At 55.2% G+C, this 21,202-nt stretch overlaps 7 protein-coding genes across 7 annotated transcripts; 3 read left to right on the top strand and 4 right to left on the bottom strand.

Moving 5' to 3' along the window:
- Positions 1-8: 8 nt before the first annotated feature.
- On the top strand, positions 9-1,424 carry PFLUO_LOCUS7376 (uncharacterized protein; the record flags this gene model as incomplete). Its single annotated transcript, XM_073785014.1, has 1 exon — positions 9-1,424. One exon carries the CDS (start codon positions 9-11, stop codon positions 1,422-1,424), a length of 1,416 nt encoding a protein of 471 aa, XP_073641411.1.
- A 618-nt stretch (positions 1,425-2,042) lies between these two features.
- On the bottom strand, positions 2,043-2,857 carry PFLUO_LOCUS7375 (uncharacterized protein; the record flags this gene model as incomplete). The annotated part of the gene is made up of 2 exons (XM_073785013.1): positions 2,043-2,340; positions 2,415-2,857. 2 exons carry the CDS (start codon positions 2,855-2,857, stop codon positions 2,043-2,045), a joined length of 741 nt encoding a protein of 246 aa, XP_073641410.1.
- Positions 2,858-3,580: 723 nt separating this feature from the next.
- PFLUO_LOCUS7374 (MHF histone-fold complex component) lies at positions 3,581-4,094 on the bottom strand (the record flags this gene model as incomplete). Its single annotated transcript, XM_073785012.1, has 4 exons — positions 3,581-3,695; positions 3,770-3,803; positions 3,887-4,010; positions 4,062-4,094. 4 exons carry the CDS (start codon positions 4,092-4,094, stop codon positions 3,581-3,583), a joined length of 306 nt encoding a protein of 101 aa, XP_073641409.1.
- Positions 4,095-4,443: 349 nt separating this feature from the next.
- Positions 4,444-5,043, top strand: PFLUO_LOCUS7373 (uncharacterized protein; the record flags this gene model as incomplete). Its single annotated transcript, XM_073785010.1, has 1 exon — positions 4,444-5,043. One exon carries the CDS (start codon positions 4,444-4,446, stop codon positions 5,041-5,043), a length of 600 nt encoding a protein of 199 aa, XP_073641408.1.
- Positions 5,044-5,246: 203 nt separating this feature from the next.
- On the bottom strand, positions 5,247-8,940 carry PFLUO_LOCUS7372 (uncharacterized protein; the record flags this gene model as incomplete). Its single annotated transcript, XM_073785009.1, has 5 exons — positions 5,247-5,570; positions 5,625-6,074; positions 6,139-8,045; positions 8,099-8,787; positions 8,846-8,940. The coding sequence occupies 5 exons, from the start codon at positions 8,938-8,940 to the stop codon at positions 5,247-5,249; spliced, it is 3,465 nt and encodes a 1,154-aa protein (XP_073641407.1).
- Positions 8,941-9,466: 526 nt separating this feature from the next.
- Positions 9,467-11,610, bottom strand: PFLUO_LOCUS7371 (uncharacterized protein; the record flags this gene model as incomplete). The annotated part of the gene is made up of 2 exons (XM_073785008.1): positions 9,467-9,763; positions 9,820-11,610. The coding sequence occupies 2 exons, from the start codon at positions 11,608-11,610 to the stop codon at positions 9,467-9,469; spliced, it is 2,088 nt and encodes a 695-aa protein (XP_073641406.1).
- Positions 11,611-12,860: 1,250 nt separating this feature from the next.
- On the top strand, positions 12,861-20,783 carry PFLUO_LOCUS7370 (Cell morphoproteinsis protein PAG1; the record flags this gene model as incomplete). Its single annotated transcript, XM_073785007.1, has 3 exons — positions 12,861-12,864; positions 13,006-17,264; positions 17,316-20,783. The coding sequence occupies 3 exons, from the start codon at positions 12,861-12,863 to the stop codon at positions 20,781-20,783; spliced, it is 7,731 nt and encodes a 2,576-aa protein (XP_073641405.1).
- Between the last annotated feature and the right edge of the window lie 419 nt (positions 20,784-21,202).

Below are 21,202 nucleotides of genomic sequence, written 5' to 3'. Positions count from 1 at the left end.
AATCCATCATGAAGGGCTTTCTCCTGCTGTCCGGCCTGCTGGCCACGATGGCCTCGGCACACATGCAAATGAAGCAGCCGTACCCAATTCGCAGTCCCTTGAACAAGAACGCCACGGGTAAGATAGACTATTCATACACCAACTCGCTGGCGCCATCGGGCCAAGACTACCCCTGCAAGGGCTATCAGAACGACCCCTTTGTCTCGGAGGCTAAATATACCCCGGGCCAATCGTATGAGATGGAGCTCGAGGGCTCGGCCACACACGGGGGCGGCTCGTGCCAGCTGGCCCTGACCTACGACAAAGGCAAGACCTTCAAGGTCATCGAGTCCATGCTCGGCGAATGCCCAATCCCTAAGAAGTACAAGTTCACCGTGCCCTCTGACGCACCCTCCGGCGAAGCCCTCCTGGCGTGGACCTGGTTCAACAAGATCGGTAACCGGGAGATGTACATGAACTGTGCCATGGTCACCATTGGCGGCGATTCGAGCCGTATGACGGGCAACTCGGTTGGTATGGAGAAACGGGAGAGCATCGACATGCCCTCCATGACCCCTGAGGAGAAGAAGGAGGCCGAGAACGATGACGACCAGTCCAGCACTATGCAAGTCTCGTCCACTAAGGAAAACACCTCCAAGTCTACCGACGAAATGATTACTACTACCACCATGCACAAGGAGAAGCCCAGCAGCTCGTCCATGTCTGAAAAGGCGACAGACAAGCCCAAGCCTACTGAGTCGCCCAAGCCCACTGAGAAGCCCAAGCCCACTGAGTCGCCCAAGACCACGACTGAGAAGCCCAAGCCCACTGGAAAGCCCAAGAACGCCGACAATGGTGCCAACAACAAGCAATCCACCGCCTTCAATGACCTGCCCGATCTCTTCGTCGCCAATGTCAACTACACGGGCCAGTGCGTGACCATCGAAGGCCAGACGGTCGATTTCCCTGAGCCCGGCGACAACGTGATGGGCAAGTCTGATGGCAAGGGCTACAAGTGCTCTGGCAACGCGCCCTTCCTGGGAGCTGATGCGTCTAAATCGTCCAATGACTCTGGTTCCTCCAAGGGTAGTTCCTCCAAGGACGACTCTTCCAAGGACAACTCCAACAACAGCGACACTTCCTCCAAGGACGACTCCCGTATTGTCTCCAAGCAAACCATGACCAAGGTCGCGAAGGTGGCTCAGGCCCTGAGCACTGCCAAATCAGACCCACCACGCTTCATGGGCACCGAGGCCACCACCAACAACGAGTTCCACAACTACGTCGGCAACTGGTACTGCTATGACGGCGAGCTCATCTGCTCGCCCAATGGCTTGTCCTGGGCTCAGTGCGCCAATGGCTACCCCGTCTTCATGGGCCCCGTGGCTCATGGGACCCTCTGCCGCATGGGCCGGATGGTTTCCGCTGGCGATTGGAGCTTCTGAGTTTTTTTTTTTTGTTTCTTCTTCTTTCCTTCCGTCAATGTTTTTGCACGTTATTCTTTTCAGGGGGGCAAAAAACATAAAGGGTATATTGATTGGGCTCTGCTTCCCGACTGGGTCGGCGAAGCATCACTCCAAGAACGAGTCATTTTTATAGTTTGTTACTGGCGCAGGTGCTGAATGTTTGTCTCTCTGTTTGATCGATCGACTAGCGATGACCAAGTTGATGTCCATGTCTGATGTTTCGTTTCTTTTTCCCCTTGTCTTCCAAGTCTGGTTCGAGTGGCGGTGCTTATTTGCTTGATGCATGCGGAAATCCTTTGTCTGTACACGTAACTTTTCAATGCCAGGAACAAAACTTTACCACGCGAAGATGAAAACAATTAATATCTCAGCAGTGCGTTCGTTGATTACTATTATTATAAGCTAAGTTGGGGTCTTCCTAATATACACCAGCATTCTCCAATCTAGACCAAATGCACAAAACACATGGTATCTCAGCTCCAGAAAACGAAATTCATATATCATCATCGACTGGCACATCACCTAACAACTTCCACAATTACTTGTTGCACCCACGCAACGCCGTCCAAGCTGATCGCTTCAACTTAATAGTTGAACTTAATAGTTGCCCGTGTAGGCCGAGTTGCCGTAGCTGTTGGTATTCTTGTTGCGGCCAAACGAGCCGAAGAAAGACTTCTCGTTCTTGGCCGGGGCACCGTTCTCCACGTCATGGGGGGTCGGGTGGCCGGGCAGAGTGTCAGCGCCCGGACCGTCGACGTGCTTCTTCTTGCGACCGAAGAAACCCCTGCGTGAGCCGGAGGTGTAGCCGTTGGCGGGCGAGGGGCCGAAGCGCTTCTCGCGCTTGTGGTGGCGGGCCAGCAGGGTCTGGAAGAGGATCGAGATCAAGAAGAGGAAGCTACATCGATATGATTGATTAGCCAAGAACCAGATGTAAGGTTTTTTTTTTGTTTCAAGGGTTATAAAACTCACATTCCAATCACGGCCACCGCAAAGGCCACTTTCTCCAGCTTGCACGCCATGCCATAGGTGAGCGCGGTGGCGGACTTCGCGCCAGATGGGCCCGAGCCCACGGGGGTGGTGATCGTGCCGTGGCAGCTCTGGGTGCCGCGGCGCGTCAACACGGCGATGGCGATCATGGCGCCGGTGAAACAGACGTCCAGCACCACGCCCAAAAAGGCAAAGAAGGACACGCCGCCCAAGCAGCAGACGAAGAGCAGGCCCAGCAGGCCATACAGCGTCGCGGCACCGGACAGGCCCTCCACGGCCTTCATCCACGTGGGGATGGTCTGGTCATTCTTGGAGAGGGTGGCCAGGTAGTAAGAAAAGATGCCCAGGATGACGGCACCGTCGAGGAACTGTAGGGCGCGAATGGCCAGGCCACAGATGCGAAGAAGCAGTCCACCCACTCCCATGATGAGCTGTTGTTGGGACTTTTGAGAGTCGGGAATTAGAGTTCCAAAAGAAAGTAGATTGGATGGCCTGCAATCCTTCCGGGAAGAATGTCTTTACTTATAATCCCGGGAAAACTCAGGCAACCGGATTTGGGGGCAAATGATTGATTATGCTTTTTCCCAACTGGGACCACTCATTATTGGGACCGTCCGACGCAATTTCGTAGATCGGTGGGCGCTCTTGGCGGATCCGGCCACGCTCAGTGGCTGGTCGGCGTGCGCCACAGGGACGCTGATGTCAAGCTGGAGCCGGTGGTGGGGAAGAAACATGAGCCCGGACAGTGATTGGGTTGCCACTCCGGATCCATTGGACCACCACGAGAACAGCCACATTATGTAAGAGATCACATGCGACGTGAAGACCTACTGAGGAAGCCATGGCATCATAACGGGCTGGGCTTAGAGGCGGTTTTTAATTTGTATACTACACAATGTCCCCAACCAAGTTATTGCCCTCGCGCTGGAGCTGGCCTAGTCCGGGTTAGATCATGCCCAGTCCCGTAGCTTAACGGCCCGATGACGTCCACCAGGATCTCATGCACCCAGATCCCGCTCCCTGTGATGCATCCACTGATTCACAGGGATCGCCGATCACGGTGGCTGAGTATGCTTTGTAGTCAACCGCGGGAATGGCTGAGATCGGCGTCGAAAGAGTGAGAGGGTGGTAGTTCAAGACGCGGTAGTTCAAGAAGCCTCATTGCGCTGCTCGACAAAGGCTCGCAGAATCGAATCCAGCCCGTCGTTGCGGCGAGCAAGCAGCATCACGTCGGAGACATTGACAGTAGACCGTCCGGCATGTCTAATCGAACCCCGATCAGAGTCAGCCGATCCATAGAGAACAAACCAGGCGCACAGAAGAGAAGTGATGCGTACTTGGCGAAGGACTCGAGATCCTGGCTGACCGTTTCTGGGAGTCGGTCAGTCTCCGAGGATGGACGATAAACACGGCAGGATGGTCGCGACACCCACGCGAAAAGACAAATCACATACCGATCTGGGCCCAGACCATTTCGGTTAGGGCACCGATGAACTGGGGGGTGGCATTCGCGCCCAGCTTGATGGTTTCCTCATCCACGATCTTGCCGATGGACAGCCAGAGGGCGGATTTGAGACGCTGGGACGGCATTAGCGGGGTGCACCGATGACCAATGAAACATGGACCAACCTCCTCGAGCTGAGCTTTCTCGTCCGGCTCCATGCTGAGGACAGGCAGTGAGGATTGTCCACACTGTTATGGAGGAGAGATGAGAGGCGCGTCTTTCCATACACCGCGTCGACGGAAAAACAGATGGTCCGGGTACTCAAAAAGGAAAGGAAAGTTTGGTGGACGAAGGAAGAACGTTTCTGTTGCTCTCCCAGAGCTTCTCCCTTTTCTTTCCCTTTTCTCTTCTCTCCCACCTGACGCAGGTTCGGTGTTCCTGAGAGCTCTCCTGCTCTCTCCCCAATCTCCCTCCTTCCGCCCCGATCCGGACCCGCTACTTGTCCCTCCGTCCACCACCCCCCCCCCCCCCCCAAAAAAAAGTTTCCTCCAAAAACCACCACACAAGATGGCCACCCCCGAATCAACCCGCAACTTCGGCGACGTCGCCGCAGATGCCCTCAATGACTTCACCACCCAAATCTTCGGCGGCCTAGACTCAACCGTCCGTCGCTTCTGCCGCAACTTCTACAGCACCTTCGTCGACGTGAGCGCCTACCGCTGGACGCGGATCGCGCTGATCGTGATCGCATACCTCCTGCTCCGGCCGTACATCGAGAAGCTGTTCAAATGGAGCTACGACCGCGAAAAGCGAAAGGAGAAGGAGAAGAAGGAGAAGCAGAGGCTGAAGCAGAAGGCTAGTGGGAAGAAGGCGAAGGTGTCGGCCAATGCGCTGCGGGGTGGACGAGGAGGTGCCGAGGGCGGGAAGGTGATTGGGGAGGTGGACAACACGGAAGATGAACTCGGCACTGAGGATGAGGAGGGCGAGGATATGGCGGAAGCGTCTGGTGTGCCGGAGTGGAACAAGATGGCGCGCAAGCGGCAGAAGAAGTATCTCAAGAATCTTGAGAAGCAGGCCTATGCGAGTGCGGATAGCTTGACGGATGATCAGGTGCTGGAGCTGTTGGATTGGAGCGAGGAGGAAGAGGAGGGTGCGAAGAAGGCGTGATGAGTGAGGGAGTTGGGCGATTTGGGGAAGGCCGTCGCTGCTTGTATTTGTATCGCTATCTAGTTCCATTTAATCAGGGCATGTCCACGGCGCAGGGTTAGACTCGATCAATCATGACATTCGGGAGTGTAATAAGACCAATTGAACAGTTCCATATCGTGCCGTAGCCCACCTAGAAACAAACAATGCAATTGCCCAAGGCATCAGTGCAGCCGCCGCAAAGCCTCAATCATCTTCTTCACTTCCTCCACATCCAGTGTACCAAGGTCACCAACATCAGAGCCCACCTCGGCCAGGATCTCCTCCTGCTCAGCGGGATCGCAGTTCAGGAACTGCTCGATGAGCTGGCCGTCCACGAATCGGTACGGCTTGTCGGAGGAGCGCACTTCGTTGTGGAAAGCCCGGAATTTTTCAAACGACAGATCGCCCAGCGAGTCGACGTGGCGGGCCATCACCTCTTGGAGGGACATGAGGAAGTTCTGGTGGTTGGAGTCGATAAGAGCGAATAGATGGATGGATCCCTCGACCTGTATCCCAGTCAGTAACCCGAACCCCAAAAAGATCAAAAAGGATCTATATACCGTTGCAACAAACGCCCGAGGAGTTACCACCACATTCTCCAGCTTGGGGATATTCACGGGCCGGATCCGATTGACCATCTCGCCCAGCGAGATTTCACTGGTGGGCCTCAGTCGACGCTGGTCTACTGTCAGGACCTCGTCGTCATCCCGCGATAGCACAATGAGATTGCCCTGTGCATCACTCTCCAGCAAAGTGCCCTTCTCCACAAAGGCGATGGCTGTGGACCACACGGTCTGGTAATGGCGGGCTGTCTCCGTCAACGTATCTTCTGCGACGCCCGTCTCATCCTTTGTGTGCTGGAGGACCGTAGCGCTCTTCATGAGATCGGCAACGGCGATCTGCTCGCCCGAAACTGTGATATCCATCGGCGCCGTCGACGTGCGGTATGAAGCTTGCTTCTCGAGTTTCGATTCGCCAAAATTGTTGGTGGTGACCTTGTATACGACCACCTGATACCATTGTAAGTAAAAGACGTCGGCGCCAAGATGTGGGAGGGTTAATATAATCACTTACGGTCTTGACGAGCGCCGCAACGAGACGGTCACCCATCATAGCCAATGCCCGACATGCACCTTTGACCGGCAGCTCGGCGACCTTGGTGAGCTTGCGCCCGTGGTCGACTTCGAGCACCAAAATCCGTCCGCGGATGGAATCCCCGACCTCATCGGACAGGTACGCCGTGCCCACGATGAATCGGTCCTTGGCCGTGTCGCGACCGTTCTCGTCTTTGCCGGCTGGGAACTCGGCTCGGATGACACTCTCCACCAGCTCCTCAGGCTCCAACTCAATGGCATCCAGCCGCCGGAACAGGATCTCATCTGCCAGCACAAAGTGACTCTTGACAATCTCCATTCCGTCCTCGAGCTTGCGGTCAATCGTACCTATTCCAAATGCCTTCTCGGATGGGGAATAGGCCACTCGGCGCACCGTCGCTTCCATTGGCAGAGTCTGGATCTGTGTGGTGCGCTCCTTATCCACCAGTGCAATCTTCAACTCATTCGCCGTAGCGACAGCGACGGACTCCGGGTATGCCTCTGCGTTCAAGTGGCAGATCCGGGACGCACCTTCAGAATTCACTGCGGAGTAGATGATGCGCCCATCAGAGCCGTAGATGAGACTGGGGTTCTCGCAAGTCGCAAACACGTTGTAGAGCCCGTCGCCTCGCGGGAGTTTCTTGAAGGTTGGTTGTTCGGATCCAAGAATTAGCTTATTCATGCCGGTCAGGGAAAAGTCCCGGGGGTTTAATGTGAAGGTGACGACGCTGCCGTCCGCCATGGAAATGAACAGCGTCGGCGGGCTGTTCGCCAGCACGTCCGCCACCAGGACAGAACGCGGAAACGCTTCGCCAGCAGGGCCCACGGACTGGGTCTGTAGCTCCGCCAGATCTTGAATGGCCAGAACAGACACCACAGCCGACTGCGGGAATCCAGCGATACAAACTCCTGCCGGGGTGGATGGCACCGTGACGCCCGAAACCTGGCGGTCTGCACCCATATCTTTCTTGGTGATGAGCTGCCCGTTACTCCGGATATCAAACGATGCCAGGATCTGGCCACTGATAACAACAACCAGATGGTCATCGTTCGCCGAAGCAGCCGTGAGCGCCTTCTGAATCGGAGGCGTCCATTGGAAGTTGATCATGCCACTCTCGATATCGACCACGATCACCTGTCGTTCGGTGACTTGCAGGATCCGTCCGCCGGGCAGATTAGCGGCAAGGAGGGTGTTTTCTTCGAAGATGAGGCCCAAAAACGTGTTCAACTCCTCCACCTCACCATCAGCACTGAAGTGAAACACTCGCGTCTCGTCCACAAATGTCACCAGCAAAGTATCCATGAGGTCGCTCTGGCTCTCGGTCTGGAGGCCAAAGAGATCGGTGATGTGATCCATTTCGCCCAAAACACCCAGCTCTTCCATACCAACACCACTCCGCATGCTTCGCAGGGTGCCATCATCAAAGGCCCCAGACCCGGCTACTATCCGCGCCTGTCCTGATGAAAACTCATGGGTCTGGCTCTCGCTCGTCCGGTTGCCAAGGTCCATGACGGTGAAGTCCAAGATGGGCGCAATGTTAGACAAGGTCTGGATGACTGTGAACGAGCCGTTCTCGATCCGGAGAACTTGGGTGTCGCCTTGGTGCGAACCCACGAAGAGAATACCTCCGCCGAGATAGACAAGCACCGATGCGCGAGATGTGCGACCAAGATAGTCGAGCTTCCAATCTTCAACGTTGCCCTGGGCGTTGAGAACGAACATCAGAAAGAACAATCTGCCGTAATCATCGGCCAGCAGCCACCGCTGGCTATCCACCTTCTCCCATGCCACGAAGATAGTAGCTTCTTCGAGCGGCCGGGAGATCATGTCGTTTTTGTTGTCATCGATATACTTGATTGACGTCTCGCCAAGAACAATGAGGCCACCTAGAATCTAGTCAGTGTATGCTTCTAGGAAATGTTACCGGTCAGAAACAAACCAAGCGGTGCAGGAATTGGGATCAGATGCGACGACCCAAAATCAAGTTCATACGCAAACACACCCCCATCCAGCTTCTTATCCGTGACCTCCTTGAACATCGCCTCCGCGAGGTTGCTCTTCGTAGCCGGACTGTATTCCAACTCCCGGATCCTTAAACGCACCTTGCGCTGGTTATCCTCGTAAAGCAGCGCCAGAAATGGCGGGTTCGCCGATTCCGAATGAAGGAAAGCCGACGAGCGCACCTTCAACTCGTCGATGCGCGACGTAGTCGGCTCGCCCAGTTCCCCGATCTGGGGAGCATCAGGGCCCGGGGCGGCGGGCGTCTGTCCGCGTCTCCTAACTGGCAGCTGCACGATCGGCACGACTACGACCACACCTTCGTATATCTCTAGAGTCATGAATCGTCCACTCGGGTCGATGAGACACCGGGCTGCGGATTGCGATTCCCGGGACGACGGCTCCGTAATGTCGACATAGCTCCGTGCTGTTCGGATCCGGTTCGTCGCGCTATCCCACACAAGTGTAAAGTAGTTGTATTGGTCCGTGCCGACGAAGAGGTGGTCGGTGGTTGAGTTCGCCGGCGCGGGTAGGCGAGCCAACATGGTCACGCGCGCATAGATGGTATGCGAGGCTGCGAGGACCAGGCCATCGGGGGTGAGGCTGTAGAATTCGAGTCGATTTGCTTTCCTGTGAGCCGATTAGCGACTTCATTGTCGTCTCCAAGAGGACGGCAAGGAAAACCCACGCAGCCACCAAGCAGTCCTCCTCGGGCTGGACGAAGTTCAGCTTGACGGCATGGCGAATGCTGCTCGCCCGATGGATGGGCACGACATAGGCCATTTTGTTTGTGTCTCAGCGTCGCGCAACAGTCGAGCTCGAGCTTGGGATGTCCACCACTGCGGGGAATGGCCGACCGCAGCGAGGCCGGATAAGAGAACTTCGGATCCGCCGAGATTAAGAAAAAAAGTCCAGGAACAAGAAACGGGAAATTGAATTTTTGTATAGTCAAATGGCAGAATGATCACGCAAGGAAAAGGGAAAGGGGGTGAGTGGGAGGTGGACGGTGAAAGAGAGCGCAGGAGGTGTGTAGGCCGGATGACGCGCCTAAGCCCGGGTTGCCCCTACCGCGAGTTTATCGATGGATCAAACCCTACAGTAGACCACATCCATAGCTATGGACCATTAAATTGCTTTCTTTTTAAAACACAAGTCTAAAGGCTCATCCAGCCGTCCCAAGTCCCCCAATCGAGTCCGAAAATGCGAAACGTACAGGGAAAGAAAAGCTATTCAACAAACAAAAAAATACGTGAGTATATATGCTCCGTCATCTAGAAAGGAGAGAAGTGAGGCCAAAGAGAAGCGACAATCATGACCACACATCCTCCTGGTAGCTGCCGCTACTGCGCATGTGCTTGACCATCTCCTCGCCCTTCTCGGCCGGCATGCCGCGCTGCTCGGCGATGATGTGGCCCAGCACCGTGTTGACCTCCCGGGCCATGTTCGCGGCGTCACCGCAGACGTAAAAATTGGCCTTTTGCTTCAGCAGGTCGCTGACCAACGAGGCGTTCTCCTTCAGGCGGTGCTGAACGTATACCTTCTCGGAAGATTCGCGGGAGAAGGCCGTGATGATCTTGAGCGAGTCACCCAGTTGCTCCTGATATGTCTGAAAGAATTGTTAACGTCGTCATTGATAAGAACCCAGAAAAAAAAAAGGCTTACCTGGAACTCAGCGTTGTAGAGGAAATCCTCATCGCTCTTGCGGCATCCAAAGAAGAGGACCGTGGTGCCAACCTTCTCGCCCTTGGCGGCCAGCGCAGCACGTTCCTGGATGAATCCGCGGAAGGGGGCCACACCCGTACCCGGGCCAACCATGATGATCGGCTTGGACGGATCCGAGGGCAGCTTGAAGTTGGAGTGGCGGATGTGGACGGGCACATGGATGCCATCGTAGTTGTTGCGGGGACCGGTGATCTGATAGGTGAGGCCGTGTGGATCAGGGCTAGGGTCGCCGTTCTGCTTCTGTTTAAGGGCGAATAGGTAGTTGGTCGTCACACCCTTGACCATGTGCGTGGCACCTGGTAGACGAACGGACTCGACCACAGCCGTGATGCTGATCTTGTCCTTCTGCACCAGAGAGGACGACGAGATGGAGTAATAGCGCGGCTGGAGCTTGTTGAGACCCTCGATGAGCAGCGAGAATGGTACAGCGGTGAAGGTCTTGGAAGTGATGCTTTGCAGTGCCTGGGCGATGTTGAAGCGCTGGCCCGAGATCTTCTCATGGAAGTAGTCCTTGTCGCTACCCAGGCGGACAATCTCAGCCTTGGTCTGCTCATCCGGAGCGAAGGCGGCCAAGGTGGCAACGAACTGACGGGACACGGGCGCGCAGGCTTCCATATAGTAGCGAACAGCGGCATCGTATGTGGTCGGAGTCGGGATAGAGACCTTGGCCGTGACATCAATCCCCTTGATGTTGATCACCGAGTGGCGCTTATCTTCCAGGCCAAACACCTGCAGGAACCGATCAACCTCGGCGCCGGCGTTGGTGGGCCAGACGGCAACGTGGTCACCAGTCTGGTAGCTGAGGTTGCTGCCGGCGAGGCTGATTTCCATGTGCAAACAGTTGCGGTCCTTGACTGCAAAGAGCTCGCGAGACTCGACGATCGGGGCAATGTACGGGTTGTGCGCAGAGAAGGGGCCCTTGGCGCGGCCCTCGCGGTGCGCCGCCGTCGGCTCGCCCAGGTACACGCCCTCGTCCTCGGACGTCTTCTCGTCGTCCTCGATGATGGAGAACACCGGTTCGTAGATGGCCTCGCGCTCCTGCAGATCCATGGATTCGGACAGAGCAGCCCACATAGGCTCCTTCCAGGCCAGGAAATCTTCTTCCATGGTGCCCGCGCCGTCATCGCCCTCGCCCGCAGTACCAATGCGTGTCGCACCCAGCTTGGTCAGCGCCGCATCGATATGACGGACCATGGCGTTGTAGTGCTCGTAGGTGTTGTTACCCAGACCGAAGGCGACAAACTTGAGCGACGACAGAGGCTGGTCATCGGCGCCGCCGCCGCTCTCAAACGCGACATCATCACCCGTGATGAACTGATAAAAATCCACGGCGTTGTCGGTGGGCTCGCCCTCCCCGTAGGTGGCCAGCACGAAGAATGCGATCTTGTCCTCGGGGAATTTGTCCAGGGTGTCGTAGTCATAATCCTCAATGTCGGCTACCAGGGTCTTCAGACCGAAGCGCTGGGAGCCCTCCTTGGCCAGGCGCGAGGCGTAGTCCTCGGCGGTACCCGTCTGCGATCCATAGAAGATGACACAATTCTTGCCCGTCTCGTTCAACTTTTCCACGATGTCGCGGGTCTTGCCGCCCGTGGCGGCCCCGTTCAAGCCGGCGCCGGCCGAGGCATAGGGGTCCTTGGGGACTGCCCAGTAGGTGCCCTTGGTGAAGTAGGCAACGCTACCGAGCAGCAGGGCGACCAGGACGAGCAGGTCGAGGGTGTCGAGTTGGGCCATGGCGTGGTTGGTGTGGTGTGAGCGGCCTCGGGGCGGACTCACGGGGGCGGGCTAGGGGGTTTTTTCGGGGCGGCGGTGGAGAATTCCAGCCACGTGCGAGAGGGAAAGAGCAAGACCCGACCGAGGCTCGGAAGAAGAGGGAGAAGGAAATAGAAAGAAAGAAAGAAAGAAGAACAAGAAGAAGGAGAAGAGCGGCAGACTCTGCGGTAGAAGAAGTGAATCCCGGAGAGGAAAGAGTCGCGAGAGAGAAGGACGGAGGAAAATAAGCCAAAGTGGTCTGATCGCGAGTGGAGCTGGTCACGTTCCGGCCTATGTTGGGTGTAAGAGATGGCAGTACGTGGGAGGATGTAGGAAGTAGGTGGGAAATAAACCTGGAGAAGACCAATGATCCTATTTAAAAGTGTGGAGAAGCTGAGTGACAGTGAGCGGAATGCGATCTCTGTGTGGTGTTCGTGGAGTATTCCCGTGCTGTCCCGCCGTGGGTGTTGCTGGAATTGCCGAATGCTGCCTTCACTGTGGGAGGGTTCCGAGGCCACGGGCGGATTCCGCGGGAGTTCTTGGTGGATCTGGAGAAAGATCGGTCGAAAGGTCGGTTATGTCTAGGGAATCTTATATACTTCGTATTTGCCTCTCTCTCTCTCTCTCTCTCTCTCTATACTCTACTGGATTGTCGCATGGTCCGAAAAGCGACGCTCGCGCCGACAAACCGCCTAGGCAGAGTCTCTATACTCCACGGGTTCATGGTCGGGGATTTCATGTGATCAGAGTCCAATCGCACCAGTGTGCATTATTAGGTTTTATGACACGACCGACAAATGTCAGAGTCCATTTAGGCATCTGCACCCCTGGCACAGACTAGGGACTGATCTATCGATCGATCCTGTGTTCTCCAATATATATATCGCGGTCTCTACCACTGCCAAGCCTAGGTTCGCCACCCTCACTGCCTTTGGAGTGAAGAAGGGGTTGTACCTGCATAGACTAGAGTTGAAATAGTTGACTATAACGAATACCGAGTACGCAGATCAACCACAGTGGTGCTGCTAGCCAGATGGACAGCGCGTAGTGTACGGTGGAGGCCAAACCCCGTGCGCCCGATAAACATCCGCATCGCATCATTTTTCAGACTTATTCACTCTCGCACACTCTTGCTCACACCACCTCCCCTGTCTCCCACTCCCTCCAGGCTGATGGAGCCATTATGTGCTACCACCTGTCTGCCTTCGTCTTTAATACAACCTGAGAGCACAATGGGTCCCGTTTGATCTTGTCGCCAGTAAGTGTTTCGGTCGGTCTCGCGACCCGCTGTCCGGCCCCGGCCTCACCCACGGTCCCAGGCTACCGCATCCTCTACACGCTTCCAACACTAGATCTAACTGCAGTCCATTACAATAGTGGCCTCACATTCTGCAAAGACTGGCCCCGGCCAGCAAGCAACCCTCCCCTTCATCCCTGACGAGCTACACTCCGCGTCGCACCATAATCTCACCTCCCCACTAGAGCGCCGGGGCACCCGGACCACGCAGTCGACCCCGATGCACAGCCGTGAGTCTTCGGCGGCCCGGGGCAGAGCAGCAGATCCCTCTGCACTACCCCCAACCTTACAACCCCGGCGTGGCCACTCTGGATCCAAAAGCCCCGACGTCACGCGTCCTGCACCTGGATATGACATGGGATTGGAAAGGCGACCGTCCAATTCCTACGGCCACCATCGCCAGACTTCGATCGTGCATGGCATGCAGCATTCACGCAACCCAAGCATGGCCAACTCGAATGCCTCAGCAAGCCCTCTGAGCCCTGAATTGATCGCCTCCCTCGGCCGTGGGGGCTCCTTTGACGAAGCAAATCGGCTGGATCTGGTCGATGCCCACCCAACCTATCAAACATCCGCCGGGATGGCGTCGAGTCATCACTTGAGTACCATCCAGGACAACGATACGGAAGAAGCGATGGCCCGCAATCCAGCGAGCGTGGCTCACCGACGCATTAACTCGGGAGGCAAAGACAAGCGCAATCGATCCCACAGCCGCTCGCACTCGAAACACCATTCTGAATCCAAAACGGTCGGCGAGTATGCGCTCCATCACCTGTTCAACTCGTTTGTCGGTCAGGCCGACAGCAAAATCAACCAGGCCATCATGAAGCTGGGCGAGTCGGATGCTCCGGTGGAGGAGGTTTGTGGCCCTGGAGCAGACCCGACGTTTGACCAGTTGATCTCGGCCCTGGGACACATCGCTCGCCAGAAACCAAAGCCCTTGATCGATACCATTATGTTTTGGCGGAAGGCCAAGGGAGATGCCGCCATCACTGCGCGACAGATCACGAATGACCCGTCCAAGCCAACCGCCACGGAAAACGGGTTGACGCGTCGCAACACCGAACCGACTCAAGCCCCTGGAGACCACACTTCTACAGCGGAACGTGTGCAGCAACCCACACCCTTCCTTGCCCGTCACGATGATATCGCACTGGTGGAGAGACGGGCTACGGTTTCTGTCTACCTGGTCTGTCGTGTTTTGATCGAGATTTTCAACCAGAGCAGCCTGGCTTCGATCACGCTGGATATGGCCGATCGCCTAGAAGACATTGTCTTTGGCCAGCTCAAGACGGTCGATCCCGAACAGATTTCAGCGTCACCGCTTCGGATGGCCAACTGGAGGATCTACGGCCAGCTCTTGGGCATCATGAGCGAGGGAAATTTCGCCAGCGTCACCAACCGTTTCATGACCGAGCTCGACCGCTTCCAGAAGGACGAGACGGTTCGAGGACCATCACGGGAAGGAGATGCCAAGGCAGAGCTGCTGATTTTGGGGATGAGGTATCTACGGATTCCGACAGGCCCCGAAGGATGGAGTCGAACATGCGATTTCATGAAGGCGCTGGCACGCTTGTTCGTCAATGCTCACGGGCAACGCATCAAACAGGCATATTGCTACCTAATCGAGAAACTCCTCCTTCCTGTGGCGGCTAACCCGAACTGTGATCTTTCGCTCCCTCGATGGAAGGAATTCATCGAACTAGTCCAACCACGATTAGCACAGTTGTTGACCAAGCCTCGTCACTGGGCGTCGGCATTCTCTTTGCATGTTCTGCTACTCTGTATCTCGGCCAAAGAGACATTCACTTCCCAGTGGCTTTCGATGATCCAAAGCTTGCCACCGCGCCTGAAGGATCGTCCCACTCGTGGACCGGCGCTGCAGGCTGTCTGCCGCTTGGTGTGGACATATTTCTTCCGCTATTCTGATTCCCCAAATACCACGCTGCGCAAAGTCGAGGAAGTGGCGAAGATCGTGTTGCCCACCGGACGAAGGACATACTTGAGCACCGAGCCTGCTGTTGCCGACCCGTTGATCCAGCTGATACGTATGATTGGGTTTAAGCATCCTGATGTTTGCTTCCGGAGCATCATCTTTCCCCTCATCAACTCGGACCTGTTTTTGTCTGGCCGAGAATTGAAGATCGAACAAATGGAGCCGGAGAAAATGGTCATTGGCATCCGTGCCTTCCTCGCGATCATGTCCGACCTGGAGAATGGTGACCAGCTCTGCCCTCCCATTCTGACTGGATCAGTTCCGAATCCATTTACGGATGCTTCAGGTCCGATCAACTTCCACCGCCCACATTTGCTCGTTGAACCCCAGGCGGCGAGCGCCACAGAACAGTCCGACCCTTTGTCATGGCAACCAGTCAATACGGCAAGGCTCAACGACAACGTGAGAGAATACTACGTCCGGTTCTGCGAGGTGCTGGGCAAAATTACCCTGTTGTGTGACAACGCGTTCGGAGGTCAGGCCGCCCTGGATGAGAAATTTGGCGGAATTACCCCCAAGACTCCCATCTCAGAAGCATTCGGCTTTGGGCGACGCGATGACCATCTCACCACCTTGGACCAAAAGCAAGGATTCTACGACCTGATGCATGTGGCCGTTCAAGCCCTTCCTCGTTGCCTTTCAGATCATATTCCCTTCAACTCTCTCATCAATCTTCTTTGCACAGGAACGGCCCATGTTCAGTCAAACATCGCTACATCTTCAGCGGAGTCGCTCAAGGCCATTGCGCGGCAGTTACATGCCCAGCAAGTCACAATTGGGTTTGCCCGGTTCATCTTCAACTTTAATGCCCGTTATTCCACCATGTCTGATGAAGGAATGCTTGGGCCGGGCCATATTGAATCCACATTGCGACTCTATGTCGAGTTGCTTGGGATCTGGATCGACGAGATCAAGCAGAAAACGAAGGGAGCCGCCTTCGAACAACCCGAGAAATCTGTTTCAGGAAACCGAGGTCTGCATCTTGACCTGTCCAGTGTCCTTGCCCATGTTGAGGAGATTGAGTCGCATGGCCTGTTTTTCCTATGTTCACAGTCCCGAAGAGTTCGGGCCTTTGCTATCAATGTCCTTCGTCTGATCACTGAGTTCGACAAGGCGCTGGGCAAGGAGAACACCAGAATCATCCGGATTCTCGAAGCCGACTCCCAGCAAATTCTGGATCTCAACGACGAGCAACTCACTGTTGCGGAGCGCAGTCGAATCCAAAAGGGCAAGAGAAGGAGTGCTTCTAACAACACCCTGATCGAACTCTGCAGCAGCGAGGTTTCCTATGATTCCACACTGTGGGCAAAAGTTTTCCCCAATATCATTCGAGTCAGCTTTGATACTTGCCCCTTCGCTGTGACATTGGGAAGGGAAATTGTGTGCGCACGACTTGTTCAGATGCACAAGACCATCACTGCTTTGGCAGAGAGTAGCAGATTCCCGCAGTACAGCACTGCAGAGGGATACCAGAGCCGTCCCTTGGGCAGAAGCAATATGACTGCGGAAATTTTGATCGAGCAGTGGAAGCTTTATTTGGCCATGGCATGTACTACCGTTACCAGTGTGGGTGCTCAATCCCAAAGTCAGCTGGCAAATGCTCAGCATGCACGGAAAGCCTCCAAGGGTGCCCAGCAGTCTCAGGACAAGATCAGCTCGGCTCGAAGTCTTTTTGCTTTCGTTATTCCCTTGCTTTCTGCCGAACGAGACTCGATCCGGAATGCAATCGTTGTGGCCCTCGGATCGATCCACAAGAATCTCTACCGCACTCTTCTGGAATCCTTGCAGTACGCAGTGACTACTTGCAATGAGGAGGCCAAGATCAGAATTGGCACTCACTACCGCACCCCTAGCAGTCCTCGACGAAACAGGAAGACCGACCGGCTGCGAACAGAGGTTACCCATGTCTACAAACTCACCTCGCAATTCCTCCAGGAACCGGAAGTCTACAACGACGACTGGATTGTCAACAACCTTGTCACATATGCCAAAGATATCAGGATTTTCCTCAGTGATGCCGAAGTCCAGAATGACTGGGAGTTCCAGCGCTTACGATTCCATTACTGTGGGCTGATGGAGGAGCTGTTCGAGGGCATCAATCGTACCAAGGATTCATCTCGCTGGATGCCCTTCGAGTCTCGCAAATCTGCGTTCTCTCTGATGGAGGATTGGTGTGGCTATTCTCCGAACCAGGCACAGATCTCCGAAAGAGAAGAGAACATGCGCAAGTATTCGGTAGCTCAATCACATGAAAGCGGAGAGACGCGTAACACCGCTGCTGGTATGGAGATTGAGAAAAAGAACTTGCGCGCTGCTGCTTTGAGCGCCATGGCGTCTCTGTGTGTAAGTGTTGGCCTTTTGCAACTTTGGCAAACGTCTTACTAACTCCAACAGGCTGGCCCAATTAGTATCACAACTGAAAGTGGCTCTGTTCTTCAGTTCGATGTTGGTCGCATGCTTTCATGGATCGACATCATTTTCAACACGGTCAGCGACAAGTGGCACTCGATCGGTCGACGGGCCCTTAAGAACTTGATCATTCATAATAAGGAACACACTTACTTGATGGAGCGATCAATTGAGATGTGCTATGTCACGGAACGACCGAAGGCCCTGGAGAGCTACTTCGAGGTGGTGACTGAGGTGCTCATTGAGCATCCAGATTACAACCTGCGATTCTGGCGAATTCTGGGAGCCGTCTTGGTGACCCTCGGCAACCAAAAGCGTGAGATCCGCATGAAGTCTGCTAAACTCCTCCGAAGACTCGAAGAACGCCAGCAGAAGAGCTCCAGGATTCAAGACTTTGATATCAGCATTTCCGACAAAACTACGGCGGTGTACAAGCTTGCTCAGTTTGAGACCTCCAAGCGACTGGCAAAGCAACATTCCGATCTGGCATTTACGCTCTTCTCCGAGTTCTCTCTGCACTTCCGAAATCTTCGACCAGATAGTCAGCGGAATATGGTTGCCGCCATTCTGCCCTGGGTCCAAACCATGGAGCTGCAGGTCGATTCGAATGGAGGACCAACGGCCAAGTCGTACATGCTTCTTGCGAATCTCTTTGAGATTACGATTCGCTGCAGTACTATCTTGCCGAACCAAGTGCAAGCGTTATGGCAGGCCCTGGCGACTGGCCCCCACGGTGGGAATGTACAACTGGTTCTTGACTTCATTATCAGCCTGTGTTTGGAGCGCAAGGAACAGAACTTTGTGGAGTACGCCAAGCAAATTGTGGTCTTCCTGTCAGGCACTCCGGCCGGGTCGAAGGTCATTGAGTTCTTCCTGATGCAGCTCATGCCCAAGAATATGGTGCAAGAGCGCAAAGAAGTAACTCCTGCTCCTCCAGACACCAATAGTCTCCCCTATGTTGTGGACCTGGGCACGGTGCTCCCCGTTGGAAACAAATCAGCGGGCCTTTCTCTTGGTCAGGTAGCTCTCATATTCCTGGTGGACCTCATGGTTGCTCCCGTTACCCTTGTCCTCAACGATGTGGTCAAACTCATTCACGTCGTCCTCATCCTTTGGGATCACTACACTGTCACAGTGCAGGAGCAGTCTCGTGAGATGCTGGTTCATCTGATCCACGAACTGGTCGCAGCAAAGCTTGAGGATGATGCCCCCACAGGCGCCCGGCAATCAATCGAGGATTTCGTCGAGTCAATCCGAAAGAGCGACCCCGGCGTAGTTTGGGAGTACGAGGAGAACCATGGCAAGGAGGAAGAGGACGAGGACCGAAGTGTGCCCACTTCCATGGCTGCGGTTTCCCGGATGGTGGTCCAGTTCTTTGGCTTTGCCTACGAGGGTGTCGGCGATCTGTGGGCGAAAGAGGCCTTGAATTGGGCCACCTCGTGTCCCGTGCGCCATCTCGCCTGCCGCTCATTCCAGATCTTTCGCTGCATCTCAACCTCGTTGGATTCACGCATGTTGGCCGATATGCTTGCTCGACTGTCGAACACGATCGCCGACGAGGAGTCGGACTACCAGACGTTCTCGATGGAGATTCTCACGACGTTGAAGATCATTATCAGCTCCCTGTCACCGTCGGATCTGTTGCACTACCCTCAATTATTCTGGACGACTTGCGCTTGTCTGAACACGATTCACGAAACCGAGTTCATTGAAAGTATTGGCATGCTCGAAAAGTTCTTGGACCGGGTCGACCTGAGCGATCCCGTCGTGGTGACGCAGCTGATGGAAAGCCAACCGCCCAAGTGGGAGGGCGGCTTTGACGGTCTTCAGGACCTAGTCTTCAAGGGTCTCAAATCATCCGAGTCTTTCAACCGTACATTGGACCTTCTTCATGGTCTAAGCGGGCTTCCGAACAACGAACTCATCGGAGACGGGACTCGGCAGTTGTTTACTGTACTAGCCAATCTTCCCCATTTCCTGCAATGTTTCGAGCAGGACTTCAGTGATCCCAAACCTATTATGCGGGCTAGCCTCCTGGCCCGCGTGGCGGAGAATGAGCGGTGTCCTCGCCTTGCGGCGTCCCTGTTTGGGTTCGCAAACCAGCAGTACAAGACGGCCGGCGTCTTTCTGGACCACATCATCACCGAGATCAAGTCGTATTATTTCCCACAACTGGACTTTCAATGCCTCATCTTCCTCATGGGCCTTTTGACCAACTCTACGGATTGGTTCCGAGTCAAGACGATGAAGATCCTCTGTGTCTTGATCCCCGAAGTGGATATGCGCCGAACAGAGGTCACCTGTCATGGACCTGATCTGATCTCCCCGTTGCTACGACTTCTCCAGACCGATCTCTGCCCTCAAGCCCTAGAAGTTTTGGATAACATCATGACCGTCGCTGGCAATCCGATGGAGCGCCATCACCTCCGGATGAGTATGGCTTCGGCTACCTCTTCTCGGGCTATCCGTAAAGAGTACGAGCGGATCCAAAGTCTGTACGGCATTCCTGAACCCACGGGCTGGTCGGTCCCCATGCCTGCAACCCAGTCCAGCCAGACGCGGAACAACGTTCATGCAGTGTTCTACACTTGTGCCGAGGCCGACGACATGAGCGCCCCAGAGACCATGACACCAGACGTGGAATTCTTCCGGGCGGACGAATACAGCGACTCGTTCTTCCCTATGCGAGCCGATACCATGAAGTCGATTGACACACAGACGGATGGCAACATGGGCGATATTGTCCAAAAGCTAGATAGCTTGGACGACTTCTTCGACGAGACAGAGCCGACTGGCCCAAGCCTTCACCACATTGCTCCTCCCATGCTCCGCGGGTTCACCGGCACTTACGTGGACACCAATGCACATCTCTACGACCAGCAGACCGCCCCGATTCTGCGCAAATCGCTCGCCCGGACGGGCTCCACCTCTTCCTTCCACAATGGCCTCGCCGAGTCTCGACCTTCCAATTTCCGCTTCGACAGTTCGCACTCTACCGCGACGGCGCCCTCCACCCAACAAACCATACACCCTGTTTCCCATATCCGGTCTGTGACTTCGCCGGCCAACAACCTGTTCCCCCACGTTCCTGCCATCAACACCAGTAACCCCCTCTTTGGCATGAACGACTCGGCTTTCATCTCGGACGACGAGCTCGACGAAGTCCACTCAGATGTGGACGAGCGCCCGGCCACCGCTCGCCGGATCGCGGCGCAGCACCCTCCCATGGTCCGCAGCGCGACGGACGGGTCGCACTCGCTGGAGTCGATGATCCGCAGCGGCATGCGTCGACTCACAGGTGGCACGGCGACGAACCGGGAGAAGGAGCGCCAGCGTGATATCCTGCGAATCCAGCAGCGCGCGGTTGCGCAGACGGCCAACTCGCCCCGCGTGCCCAAGGTGCCGCAGGAGTACCTCTCGGGACCAACTAGTCATCCTACGAGTCCGCGGTAGTCTCTTTTTCATTTTTCATTTCATTCATCTGTTCTGCATTTCGAAGATGAGGGCATTTACCGGGCGTTGGGTGGCGTCAGACCCTTTGGCCTGGATGGGATTGTTTGTGTATACCATATCAGTTCACATCAGTTTATTTCATTCCTCAATCCATCTTCCATGTCTACTTCGATTCTTATGGTAAATGTGCACGTGACCGGGACTGTCTGCTCCGGGCTTTCCCCGCATTATTGGCCCTCGGGCATCGCGCGGATATCCCCGGCACAACGAACATGAATTGATAGGTTGCACATCCGCGTTGCCTGTTTAAATAGCCCCCTTCCTGGCTCCTTGTCTTATTTCATTATTTCATTGCCGACATTCTTCTGTTCTTGTTGTTGTTGGTTCACTCCTGCCTCTATAACTGCCGACCGCGAACT

Source organism: Penicillium psychrofluorescens (genome assembly GCF_964197705.1).
Source record: "Penicillium psychrofluorescens genome assembly, chromosome: 5".
Lineage (NCBI taxonomy): Eukaryota > Fungi > Ascomycota > Eurotiomycetes > Eurotiales > Aspergillaceae > Penicillium > Penicillium psychrofluorescens.
This window is presented reverse-complemented; position numbering and strand designations above follow the sequence as displayed.